The sequence below is a fragment of the Botryllus schlosseri genome, chromosome 7 (assembly GCF_051294905.1).
Source record: "Botryllus schlosseri isolate E-star chromosome 7, Bs_hap1, whole genome shotgun sequence".
NCBI classification, from domain to species: Eukaryota; Metazoa; Chordata; class Ascidiacea; order Stolidobranchia; family Styelidae; genus Botryllus; species Botryllus schlosseri.
The window spans coordinates 29,673,653-29,692,548 of record NC_137242.1 but is presented as its reverse complement, the minus strand read 5'-3'; the positions used below and the strand labels follow the sequence as shown (position 1 = coordinate 29,692,548).

At 41.1% G+C, this 18,896-nt stretch overlaps 3 protein-coding genes and 1 long non-coding RNA gene across 4 annotated transcripts in view; 2 read left to right on the top strand and 2 right to left on the bottom strand.

Annotated features, from left to right (window-relative positions):
* The window catches only part of LOC145443449 (dynein light chain Tctex-type 5-like), a 32,907-nt gene extending 19,971 nt beyond the window's left edge, over positions 1–12,936 (top strand). The window contains exons 2-3 of the mRNA XM_080321420.1: positions 3,818–3,924; positions 12,519–12,936. Of these exons, the coding sequence (XP_080177546.1) occupies positions 3,818–3,924; positions 12,519–12,842 (431 nt within the window). The 3' untranslated portion in view covers positions 12,843–12,936. The remainder of the gene's footprint in view (positions 1–3,817; positions 3,925–12,518) is intronic.
* The window catches only part of LOC145443454 (uncharacterized), a 111,303-nt gene that overhangs the window by 35,461 nt on the left and 56,946 nt on the right, over positions 1–18,896 (top strand). The gene's annotated exons all lie outside the window — the stretch shown is intronic.
* LOC145443451 (myotrophin homolog) lies at positions 13,200–14,033 on the bottom strand. Its single transcript, XM_080321423.1, has one exon. It carries the CDS (start codon positions 13,808–13,810, stop codon positions 13,310–13,312), a length of 501 nt encoding a protein of 166 aa, XP_080177549.1. The 5' UTR covers positions 13,811–14,033; the 3' UTR covers positions 13,200–13,309.
* Positions 16,568–18,595, bottom strand: LOC145443445 (uncharacterized). Its single transcript, XM_080321412.1, has one exon. The coding sequence runs from the start codon at positions 18,293–18,295 to the stop codon at positions 17,258–17,260; it is 1,038 nt and encodes a 345-aa protein (XP_080177538.1). The 5' UTR covers positions 18,296–18,595; the 3' UTR covers positions 16,568–17,257.

Genomic DNA, 18,896 nt, shown 5'->3' with positions numbered 1-18,896 from the left:
AACACTGGTGCAGGTCTCTACATTTAATAGTTGAACCTTGAACCGTAAATCTAAATTCAAGTAGAAGTAGAAGTTGCGATATATGCTACAAGTAATAAGTGACCAAGTACGCAGTCTATTCCATGGCAAGAAAACCGAAAACTGTCGAGTAGAAGTAATGTAACATCAAAAGCACTGAGGAAGTATCTCAATTTTTGTGTAGGAGCAGTCAATCCACCGTTATGGGGTGCTGAATACCCGAGTCTGCAATGAGTACAAACCAGCCGTATTTTCATCTCTCAAATACGCACAAATAACTATTGTTATACCTTGAAGTTTTAAGGGTGCAGAAAAGACTTTTGTTACAGCACATTCTTCAAACATCCACTTTGGTAGTCTGGTATTGCAAAGGTCATTTACAGTACTTATCATTTTATTAAAATCAGCTCTCTCACAATTCACGTGTCGGTTACAACGTTACAGCAGATATTCAGATATCTAAATCATTGCAGGTCCACAATGCGCCAATTGAGCTGAGTAAATAGAACATACGGCTAAGGGCCAGAGATTACCAAGCTGAGAACATATACCAACCAACAATACTATCACTTACGGGAAGTTTGTATTCGCAGTTTGCATCTGAATCGAACCTTTCAATGCCAAATTGATGGAATTACCATTCGATTCGTCGACTCGCGATACATTTGTGAAATGTCACAATCGATTTTCACAGATTCGGCTCTCACAGATTGATGAAAATTTTATTGTCGCACTGGTGTCTGTCTTGTAATAAAAAAAAAACTTAAATATAGCGCGGTGTCATCTTACTTTTGCAATCAATTGGATAAGATCCATCGGTTGCTCAGCGTAAATTGGTTTTCGCTGGGCATAGGGGTGGTGTGTCTACATATCGGTTGATACAGTTTCCTGGGTTTGCACTGGCTGACAGAGACCACAATTGTAGGCTACTGATACGCACGACTGTAACCCCCACAAAAAACGTTGGTCTAGGGTAGGGTTGCCATACGTCCGGAATTTCCCGGACATGTCCGGAATTTCACTGTTCAAACTAGCGTCCGGGAGGAATTTCTAAAATATGCCAAATGTCCGGAATTTTGAAGACTTGACGTAGACTCATAATTTTTTCGTAAATCAGCATAAAAACAATATTTTTTGGGAATATTTATGCAGATGCATGATATTTTTCTTCGCGCTGCGCGCGATTTACTATCACATTTATTGATTTTAATATGGAGACTACCATCCTCGCAAAAACTGCAATAAAATATAAATGAAAGGAACCTTCATTTACTGGAATAAGCCTAATTGTGATTGCAATTATAGGAGAACGGTATATTCCTAGATATCGTTAAAACCGTTTAAATGCCTTATTCAAATATAGTGGTTCCAAACGGAGGGGGGGCATCTGCTTTTATTCTGGGGTACGCGAGAATGTTGAATGTAATCAGCTTCCAAAATAGCCCGTGACCAAGTCCGGGCAACGGCGCTGACTTCTTTTAGTAATCAGCTCGACGAATTTTGATCTGGGCCACGGAACATTTTCAAATTGGAGATGAATTCGCGACCATAAAAGGTTTGAAACCACTGGATGTTGCGTGTTTGTAAAACTCCGTGGTGCGCGCCGGCATAAGGATGCTAAACAATTTTATCGGTAGGACATGAACATAACTTAACGAAGTGCAATTACGCTCCCTGTATTTTCGAACTCATCATCGTCCACCAGCTCTAACGCTAACTCTGATCATGTGGGCCGAGAACAGTAGCTATCTAGTAATAGATGGAACGACCAATATTAATGACAGAATTCATTCAAATAATTTAACGACCAGATGCATATATAAACCAGATACATATAGCAAGCACCCACCCCCCCCCCCCCCCCCAGAAGTTGCATCGATTACCCTATGTGGGCTCAAAATCATTGTATATTTGGGTGGGAGGAGGCTGTAAACATGTGCTTTCGGTCCCGGTTACACATCACACAGCAACATACTCCTGAACCGGATCGTGAGAAGCACCTCTGGTCTTTGAGCAAAGCTTTGATTGTGTGACGTCATAACGCATTCTGAAATCCACTAGTGGGCGCTAAAGAGCGTCCGGAATTCGGGTTTCTTAAATATGGTAACCCTAGTCTAGGGTGATAAACCAAACTTATGTGGGGCTTCGCTCCCCAGACCCTTCTCATGCCATACCCTTTTGGGCGCTACTTCTACATTGGGTGTTCGTTTAGTCAGCGGGCTTGTTTCGCTCAAACGCGAGAATCGCGAAAATTTTCGATAAATCATAATTGAATCCGTCAATATGATCGGGAATTAGCTACATTGCTATTTATTTTTATCCTTTTTCTGCTCACGTAATCAAATTTACCGGTAGAACAAAGTGAGGTAGGACCCCTAAATAATGAATTAAACATCCTCGCGCGCCTCCGTTGGTATGATGACTTCGTTACATGATCCTATTTCGTGACCTTCTATCTGCTATGTCGAGAGATATTGAAATCCCCAACACGTACTTAACTAAAAGATGTACACGATTCCAAATTGGTATTTCTTTACTGGCAAATAATGTACCTGCGGGATGGCATTTGTCTTGTGGTGCTCAGCTCTCCAGGACAGGAATATTCGGCGCCAGCGATTTAGGCGCCTATGGACAATTAAACACATATACTACGTATTTATTGTATATCGATGTTTTCGGTCAGTGCAAGGGTAGTCCTTTCCGGCCAAGCTCTTATCGCTGCTGATCGTTCTGGCACACTTCTCGGAGTCGCATGTTACATGTCGTATAACGTTATATGTCTTGGTGCGTCGTGACGCGGTAATGGCCGACGCCGAAGCGCCCTTTTCTATAAGTAATGCGTATTTTTAGTTGGAGAAACGGTACCCAATAATCAATAAATTTGACAACGTTATATATAAAAAAAATACTCCATGATTTATGTTAATTCACGAAATAATTTTTGGCATCCTTCGAGCTCGCTTTTAATTCCGACATGAAGTATAGTCATTGAAATTTGTGAGACGGCGACCACAATGCAGCTGATCTGTATAAAATTGGTGATTTCTAGCTTCCTCATGTCTTCTATGTCGAGAAGACCGAATCGTTTGAGTATCGATTTATCAGTTACACATGCAGGCGTTATTGGGGCCTAAGCATTGATATACGGAGAACCCGATGCTGTAGTGAATGCAGTGGATCAAGTACAAAATTATTGTCTGTCCTAAGCCCTGGTCAATGAACAGGGTTGTGGAGGAACGGTATCTAGCAAAAAGATTTCACCCACGTCCGCTATGGAAATCTCACAATTGGCAGAAAAGTCGAGAAACTAAATCTGTCTTTTTCAGTGTTTCGACTTTCTTGGAAATTTCACACCAGACCGACATTCGTACTTTTGGTGTCTCATCTGCCGTGCTATAAAACCACTTACTTAATGCTTTCTGCCTTTTTGTAAGGCCACTGTAGAACTAGACTGCGACCAGAATCTGAGCCTCATATTCCTGATATACATTTTGGATGTGGGCATGCTCAGTTTATTTTCAGACACGATGGGATAGACGGGATAAAGACAATCAGTTTTTTGAACAAACGTTGTCACGAGTCAAATTGATAGGCTATACCCTTCTCACCCATACTGTGGGAACACCATTGGCTTATAGGCCTAAACTATGCCATTATTAGTATCATTCTTGATGGGTGTAATTACAGTTTCTCTCTGTAGCAACCGTTATCACAGATACTGTAAGTTTTGTCATAAATGCAACCTACGTGATCGTCATGTGAATTCGCTCGTGAGTTGAATCTAAACCTACCATTTTAGCTATAACTGAGGACTCGAAATCGCAAAGAGCTGGCAGCGAGATCTCCTTCGCAATTATGCAACAAAAGAAGGTTCAATATGAGAATACCTATCGTACGGATCCATCGGTAAGAACATGAATCTTTGCTACGATGTTACTGTTATCGCGACTGGTTTTACCTATGATACTGTAAAATCGCACGTGGATTCGCACATCGGATTTTCCATACTGGATGTTTTGTCGGCATCGTTACTGCCCTCGAATGGGATTATCAGGGATATACACTGTTAGCGAAAGAGATATGAGTGTGTATATAGCGAAAGAGTGTATATTTACACCCAAGGGTCGTACACGAAAACATAACATAGGCTACGTCAGAATTCAGAAACTACTTTCTCGGGATGACGATCGATTATTTCACCCACTTATTTGAGACTGAACAGCATTTCCTTGTTTTCATATTTGCATGTTTCAATGTAATTTTTGCACGCTTCGAGCCAATTATCGGTTATCAATCGGCGTTTTTCTTTCGCTGTATTTATTCAATCGCTAGGTTAGTTGTTTTGGTTTCTTTGCGTAAGAGACGACGCTTCTGATTGATTCGTCTGTAAAGCATTACAAATTCTACAAGTCAAGTGCCGTGACCTTTCGAGGAAAACCTACAGATGTACAAACTATAGGTCGACCGATTATCGAGGTCGATGTGGGGAACTTTGCCGATTATCGATATCGGCCGATATTTCTATGGAAAGATTTTTAAAAAATAATGGAAATCCGTTGCTCAGTGTTCTCAATCACAAGAAATCGACGACGAAAAGGGCGATACGTGATAGAATTACGCTTGCATGACAAGTTTAACTGGGTGAGCATGCAGAGAAACTATGCTTCCAGCATTACAATCTACCTCTACTGGACTGATCTGCAATTTTGTATCACGTTTTCCCTTTTTGGTTAGCTTTAAATTTCAATGAATGTGCACAATTCTGCAATAATTATTTTTAATTTCATTTGTTCGTTTGTTGTTCAGATTTCTGTGTCGTGTAAAGGGCCATCTTGCCTAATGTATAATGTTTTGTGCAAAATGGCTCTCTGTTCTTTCCATATTAATATCGGCCTATGTTATCGGTTATCGGCCTGGCGAGTGTGTCGATAATCGGTATCGGTATCGGCCAGCAAAAATCAATATCGCTCTACCTCTCTGTTACAAACGGGTTTCGAGGCTTTTACTAATTAAAAGTGTGGACTATGCTACAGAGAATATTAACTATAGAACACAATTTATTCAGAAAACACATGCTACTCTCGAAACGCCCTATACCAGAATGATAAATTAACTGGCGGACAAACGGGCGAAATAATTACGAACGGCAATGAGACAAAGGTAGCCACCTAGCGGATGCATAAAATACCACATCAAGCATCATTCATGTTTAAAATGCTGCGTTTGGTATATACCTCGGTATCATTCTGAATTAGGTCTACTTTCGTGTACCATCTTTTGCGTGTGAATACACACTATTTTCGCTGAGAATGTACTAACAAATTGGTCCCCATATGTCGTATATGGAGTGTATGAGTAGGTACTGCCTACTTGAATCTGAGTGGAATGTAATGATTTGAGACAATTCCGGTCAAGAATTAAGTGACTTGAGTAGGCCTACCGATATCACGCCCCTTGGTGGCCATGACTTGTTTTATGAACGAGAATAGTCATTTCAGTCAAGTGTATTATCTTTTCACCGAGAGAGCTTCCGAATCCGCCTTCTCTCGGCGAAATAACTTTGTTGCATTGCCTGTCTTGACCTCTACGCATGGTCATAGAAGCGACGCTGTTGTGAAATGGCATCTGACACGAGAAGAATTGTCACATCTCGCTATTTCTTTGTTGTGCAGCCACGCACTGTTTCTTGCTGTACATTTATTATGGCTTCCATGTGCCATCAACCAGAGATGATATATGAGATGAAGCGGTCAAGCACGAGTGATGCGGTCATGCACAGTTGGGTAAGGCATGACGTCATACCTTGCTACTTTACAGGGAAGCATCATCATAATACATACAATAACCCACGTAACATCCCCTTCTCAAAACATCACAAAATAATAGAAAACGAAGCGAACCGAATTAGGATATAAATTACAGCAACGAATCAAGTTGTAACATAGTCTTGCAAGTATGCTGGTCGAATTACTGTACGACTTGGCCTGCTGCTACTGGAACCAGATAACGACCCATTAGTGTCGCTGTTCACTACTGCTGGTCTGGCAATCGAAATGTCGTCAAAGTCAAATGCAACATGCGGGCGAGTTACAGTAGTTCGAATAAACTTTCTGTTGCGTCGGTAGATCGTTCCATCTGTCGCCTTAACAATGTACGATCGATCATTCAGTTGCTTAATCACCACCGCTTCGAGCCACAAGCCATTTTCTGTCCTTTTGAATCGAACCTGTTGACCAGGACTCAACAGGGCGAGGTCTTTTGCACCACGATTGTAATACTTTGCCTGTTTTCTTTTCCGATCCATAAGCGATGGAATGACATCAGAAACAATTTTCGGCTCAAGCAGTTTAGTTGCTATTGGCAACAAGGTCTTGGTGCGTCTTCCAAATAGCCTCTGTACTGGAGAGCCAGGAACAGTCTCGCCTGGAGTGTTCCTCCAATCCAACAGTACAATATTTATGTCTTTTTTGTCAGTTGTCGCTTTACGAAGTAACGATTTGAAGATTTTGACAGCTGATTCCGCCTTTCCGTTCGATTGGCTGTGTCCTGGAGAGCTGGTCACATGTTCAAACTCATATTCCTTTGCAAATGCCTCGAAGTCATGAGCAGCATAGCATGGACCATTGTCAGTAATCAATTTCTCGCAGATTCCATGACGTGCCATATGTGATTTTAAGCGGCGAATAACTGCTGTAGAAGTCTGTGAGGTTAGTCGATCTACCTCAAAATAATCCGAGTAGTGATCAACTGTAATCAAATAATGTTGTCCGTCAGATTCACATAAATCGCTACTGATTATTTGCCAAGGACGTCCTGGTACCGGATGTGAAATCAGACTTTCCTTCTGTTGGTTGGGTTGGTGTAAGCCGCATGTGGGACAGCTTGATACGAAGTCCGTAATATCGTTAACCATGTTGGGCCAATACAAACATTCACGAGCCCGGCGTACACAACCTTGAATTCCAACATGACTGGCATGAAGTCGCTTGAGAATAGTGCCTTTTATGGACGACGGTATGACAATACGATCACCCTTCAGAACGATTTGATCCTGAAATGTCAACTCCTCTTTAAAACAGTAGAAATTTCGAATTGATTGGGGTACCAGCTTGGCTTCATTCGGCCACCCATGTTTTATAAAAGAGATTAACGTGTTCATGACAGAATCAGAGATTGTTGCTTGGCTGACCATGCCGAGCGTGGAGCTTGATACCGGTATATCATTCAACATGTCGACATGTGCAATCTGTTGAAAGATATCAAACACATCAGCAGTTTCTGCGTCTTTGGGTGACTTTGGAATGTACGCACGACTCAACGTATCCGCCACAAATAATTGTGATCCAGGCTTGTATATCACCTCGAAGTCATACTTTTGGAGCTGAAGTAACATGCGCTGTAACCGTTTTGGTGCATTAACCAGACTTTTCTTTGTGATCACTTCCAGAGGTTTGTGATCGCTTTCAACTGTTACAAATCTGCCATAGACATATAACTCAAATTTTTCCATGGCAAAGAGAATAGCAAGCAATTCTTTTTCGATTTGTGCATAGTTGCACTCCGTTGTTGTCAACGCCCGTGAAGCATAGGCAACAGGGTGAGAGTTTTGCAATACACAGCATCCTAGCCCCTTTGAACTGGCATCACATTGCAGTACCATAGGTGCGTTTTTGTCGAAGTATTGTAAAACTGGCGCGTTGATCAAGGTTTGTTTTATTTTCTCAAAGCATGTCCCATGTAGGATTGGATCCCATATGAACGCGTTGTCTTTTTTTAGGAGTTCGCGGATGGGAGCGGTTATATCTGAAAGCTTAGGGGCAAAACGCTGCAGAAAATTTGTCATCGCTAAAATTCTCTGGACGCCCTGCTTATCCGTTGGAGGGGGCATTTTTATGATGCCTTCAATTTTGCTCGATGAGGGTTTTAGACCATCTTTTGAGATGGTATGGCCTAAGTAGGGCACTTCAGTCTGCAGATAGCGTAGTTTCGCTTTATTCAGTTTAATACCAGTTTGTTGACAGCGTTTCAACAGTTCAAAGAACTTTTTTTTATTGTCCATAGTCGCCTCTTCAACAGTATCGCCCACACCATAAATCAAGATGTCATCCGCGACGGGCGTGATTCCTTCCAGGCCGTCCAGCGCTATCTTCAGTCTTCTCATGAACTCCTCCGGTGCTGGGCTGATTCCGAAAGGCAGTCGGAGCCATCTGTAACGACCATATGGAGTACCGAATGTAGTTAGATAACTACTAGTATCATCAAGTTCTACATGCCAAAATCCATTTTTTACATCACACAGTGTAAATACTTTGGCATTGTGCATATATGGTAACACATCATCAACTGTCGGCATTGGATAATTGTTGCGTTTTAGAGCTTTGTTCAGCGCCAGGGGATCCAGGCACAAGCGGATATCTCCAGATTGCTTTTTTACAGTGACCAGATTAGATATCCAGGGAGTATGGCAATCCACGGGAGCTATTATGTCAGCATCAACCAAACTATCAATTTTCTCCTTCACTTGTGCTTCAAGTGCCAGGGGTATTTTGCGAACAGGCATCTGTACAGGATTGATAGTGTCATCAATTTCCAGATGAAGTTTACCCTCTAGCCTTCCCGTACCATTGAAAACATCCGAAAATTGTTCACATATTTGATCAAACTCCAGTGTAGCAAAATTGGCGAATTCAGGATCCTTCGCTGTAAGAGCTTGTACTGAAGGTTCCTCGATCATTATGTTTTCAAAATTGATCGTAATTAGTTTCATCCTTTGAGCATCGGCGGAACCAATGATGGAAGTGTTCGGCTTCTCAACCACTACAAATTCTAGCAAGTAGTTTTCACCATTCTTTTTATTGGTGATTTCCAACGTTGTTATTCCGAGAGGCTTTATCACTTCCTTATTATATACAACCAGTCTCATAGAAGTAGATTTCAAGTTGAGCATTTTTGTGTCACCAGTTACATTCAAGTAATCTCGCCATGAAAGAACATTTACGGTTGCGCCACAATCAATTTGGAATTTTACATACATGTTAACCAGGTATAACAGAGCAAATATTTTCTTAACATAGGATTCCTCCGTAGCACTCACATGTTCAAACGAAAGAACTTCGTCATCCTCTTCTTCATCCGACTCAATGCGATCAGCTGATATCATCATCACAGTTGCCTGACATGCCACGGCAAAATGGTCTTTTCCGTTACAGCGTGAACAAGTTTTGCCGTTAGCCGGGCAATATCGCCGACCAAAAACATGCACCTTTCTACAAAACTTGCAGATTTTGGGGAGCTCTTCCGATTGAGGTGTACTACCATCATATCCTCGATTCATTTTAGAGTCCCTTTCAGCAGCAGGCCATTTCCTTTGCTTGTACTTATTTTGTATCGCATGAATTGCAACGTCATCTGACGTTAGAGTCATTTTTTCCATTTGCAGAGCAGTTGACTCAAACAATCTGCAGCTCGAAATACAGGAGTCCAATGTAAGTCCTGTCTCTTGTAGGAGTTTTCTTCTCAGCACAACATCGGATATGCCACACACAATTTTGTCTCTGAGAAGCTCATCCTCCAAGGTTTTAAAATCACAGGTTTTTATCAGCCTTCGCAGCTGTTCGTAGTATGTGTTGAATGATTCATTTGAAGCTTGACTACGACTGAAAAAACAGTACCTCTCGTATATAATGTTGATCTTCCCAACACAGCGCTCCTCCATTTTCTTCAATACGACTGGGTAACTCTTGGCGTCATCTTCTGATAAAGTAATGCCATCATAGACATCACACCCAGCTACTCCAAGAGCCGCTCTGAGAGCCGCAATACGAATGGAATGTTCCTCTTTATTGAGTTTTGTAGCCACTTCATAATTCTCATAATGGCGCTTCCAGTTCTTCCAGTTGGTGGCCAAATCACCAGAGACAGTTAAAGGACCCGGATGGGGTATCACATATCTGAGATCCATATAGTTAGATAAGATGATAAATCTTTATGCCGAGCTAATGACAGATTTAGAGCTCGCGAGTTCAGTTATCTTCTGACACCATGTTTCTTGCTGTACATTTATTATGGCTTCCATGTGCCATCAACCAGAGATGATATATGAGATGAAGCGGTCAAGCACGAGTGATGCGGTCATGCACAGTTGGGTAAGGCATGACGTCATACCTTGCTACTTTACAGGGAAGCATCATCATAATACATACAATAACCCACGTAACACGCACCTACCATGAAGTTGTTTATGACGGAAGGGTACAAATAAAAACGGTTACGTCTTTCGTCGTGTGGTCAATTCATATCACGCTATATACTCGACTGGTCGTTTATATTTACAACTCTCTATATAACCAGTGGCTTCCAGCGTCGGCGATATCGCCCCCCAAAATACACGTGAAGACGGGGCTTATTCTGCAGATAACGCAAAAGTTGACTAAAAAATAGGTCAACCAACCGGAATGTAGCAGCAGAAACCGGTTTTCCGAGCATCGTTTCGGAAAAATGACCGTAACTTTTTTAGTCAAGTCCCCTGCGATCAGAGTTAGGTGAAAAAATTTCCCGTTTGTACGTCCTCCTTTTCGGATCCGTAACTCTTGGGGGCGAAAATTTATGTCGAGCTTGATAAGGAGGGGGGAGGATATGAGTTCAAATAGGTTGGGAACCACTGACTCTGACTACTCAGGTATACCAGATTTTGCCGATACCAATGGGTATCCTACGTATCTTTAGGCACGCCTGGCATACGGCGACGAATTGCCTGTATTACTCTGCACGAAGCACATAAGGGCGAGGAGAGTTTTTAAACATTAATCACAGATAATGTCACGGCGAATTAGACTCATTTGATTATATGTATCATCCAAGGCGCTGTTCCGATATTTTTTAATTTCTGATACCCATATTTTCATAGAACCAATATCGGCTTGCTCAAGATTCTTAGCAATCTTGTCAAGAGGAGATAGTATAGTGGTATAGAAAGTTAGAGCCCTCAAAAGTACTCAAGTTGTTTCAAAAAGTAGATCTGTAGAAGAGTCGCATACACTTAGTTTTAGACAATCGCTGGTGGCTATACTTTATTGAATTGAAAGATGTACCATCGCACATAGCAGCTATTTAACAAAATAACTAATGACAATGCGAATAGTATTCGGTTTTCAGGACGCAGAAGATATTTCGTTCTGCTGTCATAACAATTTCACTCGTAAAAGTGGGGCAAACCTATGTAAAAACAAACTTTCTACTTTACAAAATTCAAAGTCTACAAAAGTAAGTAACTTAGCGTGGAAAAACATCAAATAGAAGTAGTATTGAGTGAGTAATGAAAGTACGCAAACCCGACTTGAGTATTTCGAAAAGTAGAAGTAATTGGTTACTTACCAACTTTCTGTATGAGCCTATTCCTATCCCAGTCAATGTTTGCGCAACCAGCATATACGACTGATCTGCGGGTGATATGTCACAGCTTTTTATTGCAATGCCGTCAATGCTTATACATCAAATCCAGGGATGTCTAGATATCTAGATATCTAGATATCCCTGATCAAATCCAACCTAACAGGTAACAGTAATAATAATTTTGATGTTCATTTGGAAATTTACGACTTCCGCCAGTATTTACTAGGGGGCTGGTTGCAACCAAACGCGACTGTTAAAAGTGTCGGCTTATAGCGCGATATCTCCCATATAGGTATATTCTCTGCCTTTCGATGAACAGAGTTGCTTAGCGATGACTAGATTACTCTATGACGAATATCCTTTGTGTATGCTCTCAGAAGACGCCAGTGTTTGCTCTCTCCATTTCTAACTGGCGCATAACATAGCTCGAGCCTGGCTATAATAGCCACAGTAACACAATTGTCGGAAATTCAGTTGAGTCTATTCTGGATATGAAATCATAATGAGGATTAAGAATGAGGTAAGAGGCGGTGCTATGCTGAGAACGTTAAGAACATAAATTACGTTCATTAGGCAAATTAGTCACTTGATCTTAACGAATACCGAATTTTTTGGACATACAATTATCAGAATTGTAGCCTACAAACTACTGGTTTTTCAAAATGCGCAACTAGAACTATCCCGAAGAACCTTTAAAAAACGCCACAACCTAAAACACAATAACTAGATTCTGAACGGAATTGCAATTGAGGGAAGAAAGGTTGGAGGTAGAATCTGCATTTCAAAAAGTATGGGGTTTCGAGATTGTAATGGGAGGTTTTTCGACCTCAAAATCTCGCTACGCTACTGTTAGCAGTGATGATTCTGAGCTAGCGATGGCTGCAAGAACGTCACACAACAGAACACCGGGGTCACGATTCGCACCAAACGATGACACGTGTTTTCTAGTTGAATTAGTCAAAAATCCAGTAGTTCGCAGACCGGAAACTATACAACTATATTGGTAGTTTCTGGTTTGTATAAGTCTGACGTTTTTGCGTGAATAATGACTATGGGCAACACAGTTACTGCTAATGCGGTGTATTATGTTAGAATCTCATTACTTCCAGGTTCGATTCAAGCCATACGAAATCGAAGGTGCAGCGAAAGCCGTTCTCGAAGAGCATCTCGGAGATAAGCAGTACGACCCGCAACTCTGCAAGACCGAATGCCAAACGATCGCTGCGAAAATATCCGAGGCAGTTAAAGCCAAGAATTTCAAGAGATACAAGCACGTCGTGGTGGTCAGCATTGGCAGTCTCAAGGAACGTCCCAGTGTATACCTCGGTAGTCGGTGTCTTTGGAACGACAAGACTGACTCGTTCACGACGGTCCGATATAAAAATTCGTCCTTGTACGCCATCGCCATGATTTACGGTTTATACTACGAATAATATGAGTTATCGTCCCTATTTCATATTGTACACCACTGTGAATTTATATGTTTCTATCCGTAATAAAATGTTAGCTGTGATGCGACGAATTCGACAGCATGGGTGACACTGTAAGCTCGTAATGAGACCTTTTCATCTATTTGAGTAGAGGTGTGAGAGACGAATCATTCGAGTATACTGAAATTATGCTCTCCTAGCCAGTAAGAGGTAATTTATCAACAAAAAATGATAGTATCGAATTTTTCACTGTGGAAGCTTTGAAACCTCCATTGGCAGTATCGCAGCATACGAAACAGGAAGTACAAAGCTACGGAACTACGTGGAAATGACATATCTGTGAAATCGTGATTGACTTTCGAAATGAGTAACACTCGAATATTCGACTCGAAGCGAAGCTCAACACTCGATTCTGAAACGAATCAACCAAGCACTCGATTTTTCTCAGCCCGACCTGCGATAAGCAAATTTCAAAATCCAGAAGAGCGACTCCTGAAAAAGTTGCGCATCATTTCTAGCACCGCGTTATTGTCGTTCGCTTCATCGACGTACGTCAACCCTCTCGGAGATAACAGCGACGGATCGGCACCGATATCTAACAGTAGGGCTACAGTTGTAGGATGATTCTCCCAGATCGCGGCAAGCAAAGGCGTGACTCCAAATCGATCCGTTTCGTTAATATTAGCTCCTCGCTCGATTAGTAATTTGATAATAGGATCTTGTCCATAGTCGGCAGCGATTACCAAAGCCGGCCTACTAAGCGTGGCGTTAATCCGGCTGAAGTCTTGACATTGCAAGAGCGATTTGAGTTCTGTGACGTCGCCATTTTTGATGAACCACTCCATTTTGTCAGCGAGTTGCTTGATATCATCATCGCATTTTCCCGAAGACAACAAATCTGTACAGTTCACTGCGAGTTTTGAAAATTCGTTTACGATTTCATCTTCTGCCGGCTGCGGTCTTAAAGTCATTTCCAACAAATCCTGATTGATTGCTTAGTTCTTCCCATGTCTCGGTACTGAGTGCAGTCGTTGGTGCAACGCTATCTGTGCTGTGGTTGAAACAACTTTCTTGTGTACCATACAAAGCAAAATTAACTCCTGGCGGTTTACTTAACACATCATCGCATATGAATGTTAACAGTATTGTTTTGTGAGTGGGATACAGAGCTCAAGCAGAGTTAAATAAATGGTATTCGGCATCGAATGTTTACATTCGATAGTGGAGCCACAGTACCTATGGGCGTATTTATTATCGTACAGCGCCGTATGGGCGTAGGTCAGCAATTACGTACTTTTAGATTTTGGAAGTCCTCAAGTCAGTTTCGCCTACTTGAACTACTGGCTCGAGTGCAGGGTTGTGACCGAGTCACAAGTCAATCTCTGCACTTTTATAGTTTTGACTCATCGAGTCACGTTGAGTCGGTTTCAATTCACCACCGAGCCAAGTCCGAGTCCAAGTCATCCAGCTGAGGTTCGAGTCAGAGTCATGGTGTTATATGAATCGATTCCGAGTTCAAGTCATTGTGTTGACTGCTCAGTTTCCGGTCAACGTCTTGTTAAACCCACTTTTATAACTCTGATTGGTGATATCGAATGATTCGCATTCATAATATACTCATTTTCTCCCTTTTAGCAGCTTTTGGTCGCATTTTCAAGTACCTGTACCAATAGACGAAATCCCACTAGTGTCGTTACTTTACTTACTATTCTTCGAAATTATAGTGAAATGTTGGTATTGGCCGTCGGAGTCTCGAGTCGAGACAATACACTAGGGTTACCATATTTTGGAAATCTGAAAATAGGACACTTTTTCAGAATTTTCAGACTTGCAAAACCGGAGGAGAATTCTCAAAAAACGGTGAATTTTTTCCACTTTGCGGTCGGTTGACTAAAAAGGATCAACTTTCCGCGATACCTACCTGAGCGTCACTTCGGTGCTGATTTATCGCATATCAGTATATGACCTAAATTCTCAGAAAAAGTGGACAAAATCTCAAAAAATAGGCCAAAAGGGCGTCCACCGAGCACACATTCTAAAAAGTCAAAAAATAGGACAAATCCTCTCAAAAGAGGACGTATGATAACCCTACAATACACAGATTGACTTGAGTCAAGTCGAGTAATTCCCCTATTTTGAGAAAATGACTCGAGTCAAGTCGAGTCACCAGAAAATCGTGACTCGAGTGGGTCTCAAGTCATTACAACCCGGCTCGAGTGGTTATGTTTTTACACGTTTTCCATTTCTACTTGAAGGGTCTTTTAGGCAAAACAACTTACTCCGTACGATTTGGTTTTTGAAAGACCGAAAGTAGATTTTGGATGTTTGCGTCACTTATAAGTATGAAATCGTCAAAAGAAATTCGTGAAATAGCGATCATAGTATCTGCTGAATATATTTCAGAATTTACACATATTTGTACAGACATTTTGGGCGATGTAATCGCGAAGATACATATTGTAATTTCGAATTTCTAGTCACCACAGATTAACTGCCAAAAACATGCGAATCGTCGACCAAATCCACTTCTTCTAAACTAATTAGTTACTTTTCGGTCATTTCATTTTTTACTACCATTTGAAATAGTTTTGGCACGTCTTGGAAGTCCGCTTATTCTACTTGAGTAGCAACTAGCAGCGATGAATCTACTCTGACAATGGACCACATCTGCTGGTTCCTGGTTTGCAATTGATGTCAGTGCCGTTTATGAAAGTCCAACGCTCCAAATGTAAATCACGAAGGAATTCATTATTATCACAACTAGAAAGTAATCAGACAATTTATTTTTAACTGCGTGGATGCACATTAGATATTTGGATAGTTCGAATGAACCAATATATTTACGATTTAATATCGAGGTCTTTCTACTAAAAGACTATCCATCTGACGTTAAAAGGGTACCGCGTGGCTTTAAATTCCAACTAGACAACAGTCGGCCTTGGCTATATGTTAGGGTGTTCGAAATTAACCCAGGATTGTAATGACTTTCATCGTGGCGTTATGGGTTCTTCTGATACAGTATATATCCTTATTCCAATCAAAATTACAAATCCTCTGATGAGGTGCTGCAGTTGATGATTACCTTCGGTCAATGCAAAAACTACATCAGGTTCGCCGTATTCTTCTCCGCCCAGGTGGGTATCTGATTTCAAAGACCATACTGCAAGTCGTTGCGATACCTTCCTCTCTTTTCATTGTATTGAAGTCTAGCGGTGTTTTGAAATGATGAAATTAGTAACAAGAAATTGTACTGAAGTGAACGAAAAAGGTGGTATGACTTTATTTGTTAGTCTCTGCTTCTAATGCCGATGTATCAAGCTTATATCTAAGACAGCTTATATTTAAATATTCTGTCTTGCATTTGATATAGGGCTTGTTGCTGTGCCAACGGTATGAGCCAAGCCGTACCACTACGGAGCAAGTAGACCTACACGGTCGATACGATTTCAGCTATGAATGTCTGGTTATTATCCTTATTAATGACCGTTATTGAATTAATTGTAGTCTTGTACAAATCCCAACGTGCGGTCAGATGAAAATGCCTCATCGCGCAATAAATAATCCTGTCTTTGCTACTATAGGCATGCATATTGTATAAGCCATTATCAATGTAATTAATACGGCCATGTAGCTATTTATCAAATGGTAGCGGACTGTTCAGTCAATAATGTAACGCATATTATAGCTTCGATGAAAATTCAATTTAATAGCAGATTATTATACTTCGAGGAAATACAAGTAGAGTTCTATAAACGTGATTGGATAAAAGGCACATCCGCAATGATTCACACAAAACGCCGAGACACAATATATTTACATTGACTCTATATTATTACCATCCGTAATTTAGGTATTCATCAAGTAAAGCCGTGAATTTTAAGACCCCATACATATGCTGCGAAATAGAAATGTGAAAATGAAGCTAAAGCCTTGAAAATTTATGCGTGACTGGGGCATTAAATTAGTTTATCAACGGGAATGCTACTGGTTCGATAGACTACTATTTTTCACGGTGGAAGCCTTGAAACGTCCATTGGTCTTATCGCGGCATACGTAGCATGTAGTATAATTCTACGCACGTTCGTGTAAATGACATATCTGTGCAGTTCTGATTAACCCACAGCATTGACAAGGTCGATAGGCAAGGCAAATTGGCAAGGTCGGCAAAATACCAAATGATCGTCAACAACAGGAATTATATTCTTCGTGGTCGCGTAAAATTGCATATTTCAACTTTCCATGTCTTTCATCTGTTATTATATGGTAATGAGCGACTCGATTATTCGACTCGCCACTCGAAATTCAATCACCCATGTATGCCGTAACAACTTCAATTTTATAGGCTTGACAAATTCGAGTTATAGAATTGGTAGCACTTTCATTTTTCGTATTACCCCATTTCTACTTACGATGGGGTTTTACAGTTTGACTCGATCTTTTTCGGCATTCTGTTTCCTCCACTTAATTCGTCTGTTTTGAAACCACACCTTAACCTTGTTCTCTCCGAGATTCAGCTCTTTCGAGAGTTCGTGACGATCAACACCGACCAGGTAATGATGTTTGAGAAATTCCTCTTCGAGCCGTTGCAGTTGCTCCGAACTGAACATCGTACGATGCCTTTTCACTTTTTCGTTATCCGACAAACTAGAATTCTTCCAGTAGCGTTGTAAAATCCGATGCTTGTTGCTGAAACTCACGCACGGAAACATGGAATGCATGCATAACGGTAAACTGAACGGCGAGTATGATCTCAGTAGATCATCCTTTGAAGAATCAGTGCTACGTATTCTCCAGGGATGGTCAGCACACCCGCTATCTGCCTGGTTATATGCGCGAAGGGTCATCGGCATACCTGGCATTGCGATCGAATTTCGAAACGCAGGGATCCCAAATGGGTGATAATGCGGGTCAGTAGGTATAGCCACCATTCGATGCTGATGCGATAGGATGATATTGACAGATTCATTGTTGCGATGAGTATCCTCATTCGGGCAATCCGTGAACTCATCATTCACTCTGCTCATCATAGTTTCTGATTTACTTTTGACCGGATTTGCAACATACTGCGGGGGCGTATTGTTAACGACTTGCTCTCCACGCAATGTGAAAGTAGAATTTTCAGCACTGCTCATTCTTGCACATTCTGAACTATCGTCCGATTTGCCATCGTTAAGTATAGAATCAATGCTGAATAATGATTTCTTTGCTCTGTTTGAATCGCCAGCAGCTGTAGAAATCGATTCCCTGTCTACAACAAACTTTTCCTCACTCTGTAACGCCGTTTGAAGCGACGTACCGTTTTTTCTTGAAACTATTAACTCATCCATACGTTGATATGAGCGATAAGATCCCATCATGGTCGAAGAATCATGGATGACTCCAAATTTCACAATATATGTCACTGTATTGCTATGACGTTGTATATATTTGAAGCTTGCCATTCTTTGATAAGCCATGCCTTTTTTGTTTTCAATAACTTATGCTAACATATCTTCAAAAGCTTTTAGGCGGTAATTAGTGTAATACTGCTGATTAATTGACGCGCGTTACGCTTACGAACTATCTGTCAGTAAAGACCGCTACTGCATACACATTGCTATATATTGTCCGGAGATTTCGTTTGATGAAGTGAAAGGATTGAAAGGGATAACAAGAAGATCTATTCGAACGCTAATTGTACGATGAGGATAATATGGTAATTGAGAATTTCATATTGGCTTTGGCTCTTGTATCGCTCAGGTCAAATGGTCGGTGGTCTAACTATAGAGTATGACTCTATAGTCTAACTGAAACATACCATAGACCTATGTATTTATTGACCACACGACACCAAATTGAAATTCCTTGAGAAGTAGAATGCACAATTGCACATACGTAATTGCTATCAATTTGAACATAATACGCATCCGCAAATGACTCTCACTAAAGCCCCACCCATATCGGATTTTGAACCCATACCGATAAAATATCCCTGACTACCCTGATATATTCAGTCAATATTCAACATAAACGGCGTTTTCGCTTAAGGGCGCCAATCCAAAAATTCAGAGAATAGGC

Excerpts from the sequence above, each read along its gene's own strand:
- LOC145443445 (XM_080321412.1), bottom strand. The coding sequence starts at position 18,295 with ATGGCTTATCAAAGAATGGCAAGCTTCAAATATATACAACGTCATAGC.
- LOC145443451 (XM_080321423.1), bottom strand. The coding sequence starts at position 13,810 with ATGACTTTAAGACCGCAGCCGGCAGAAGATGAAATCGTAAACGAATTT.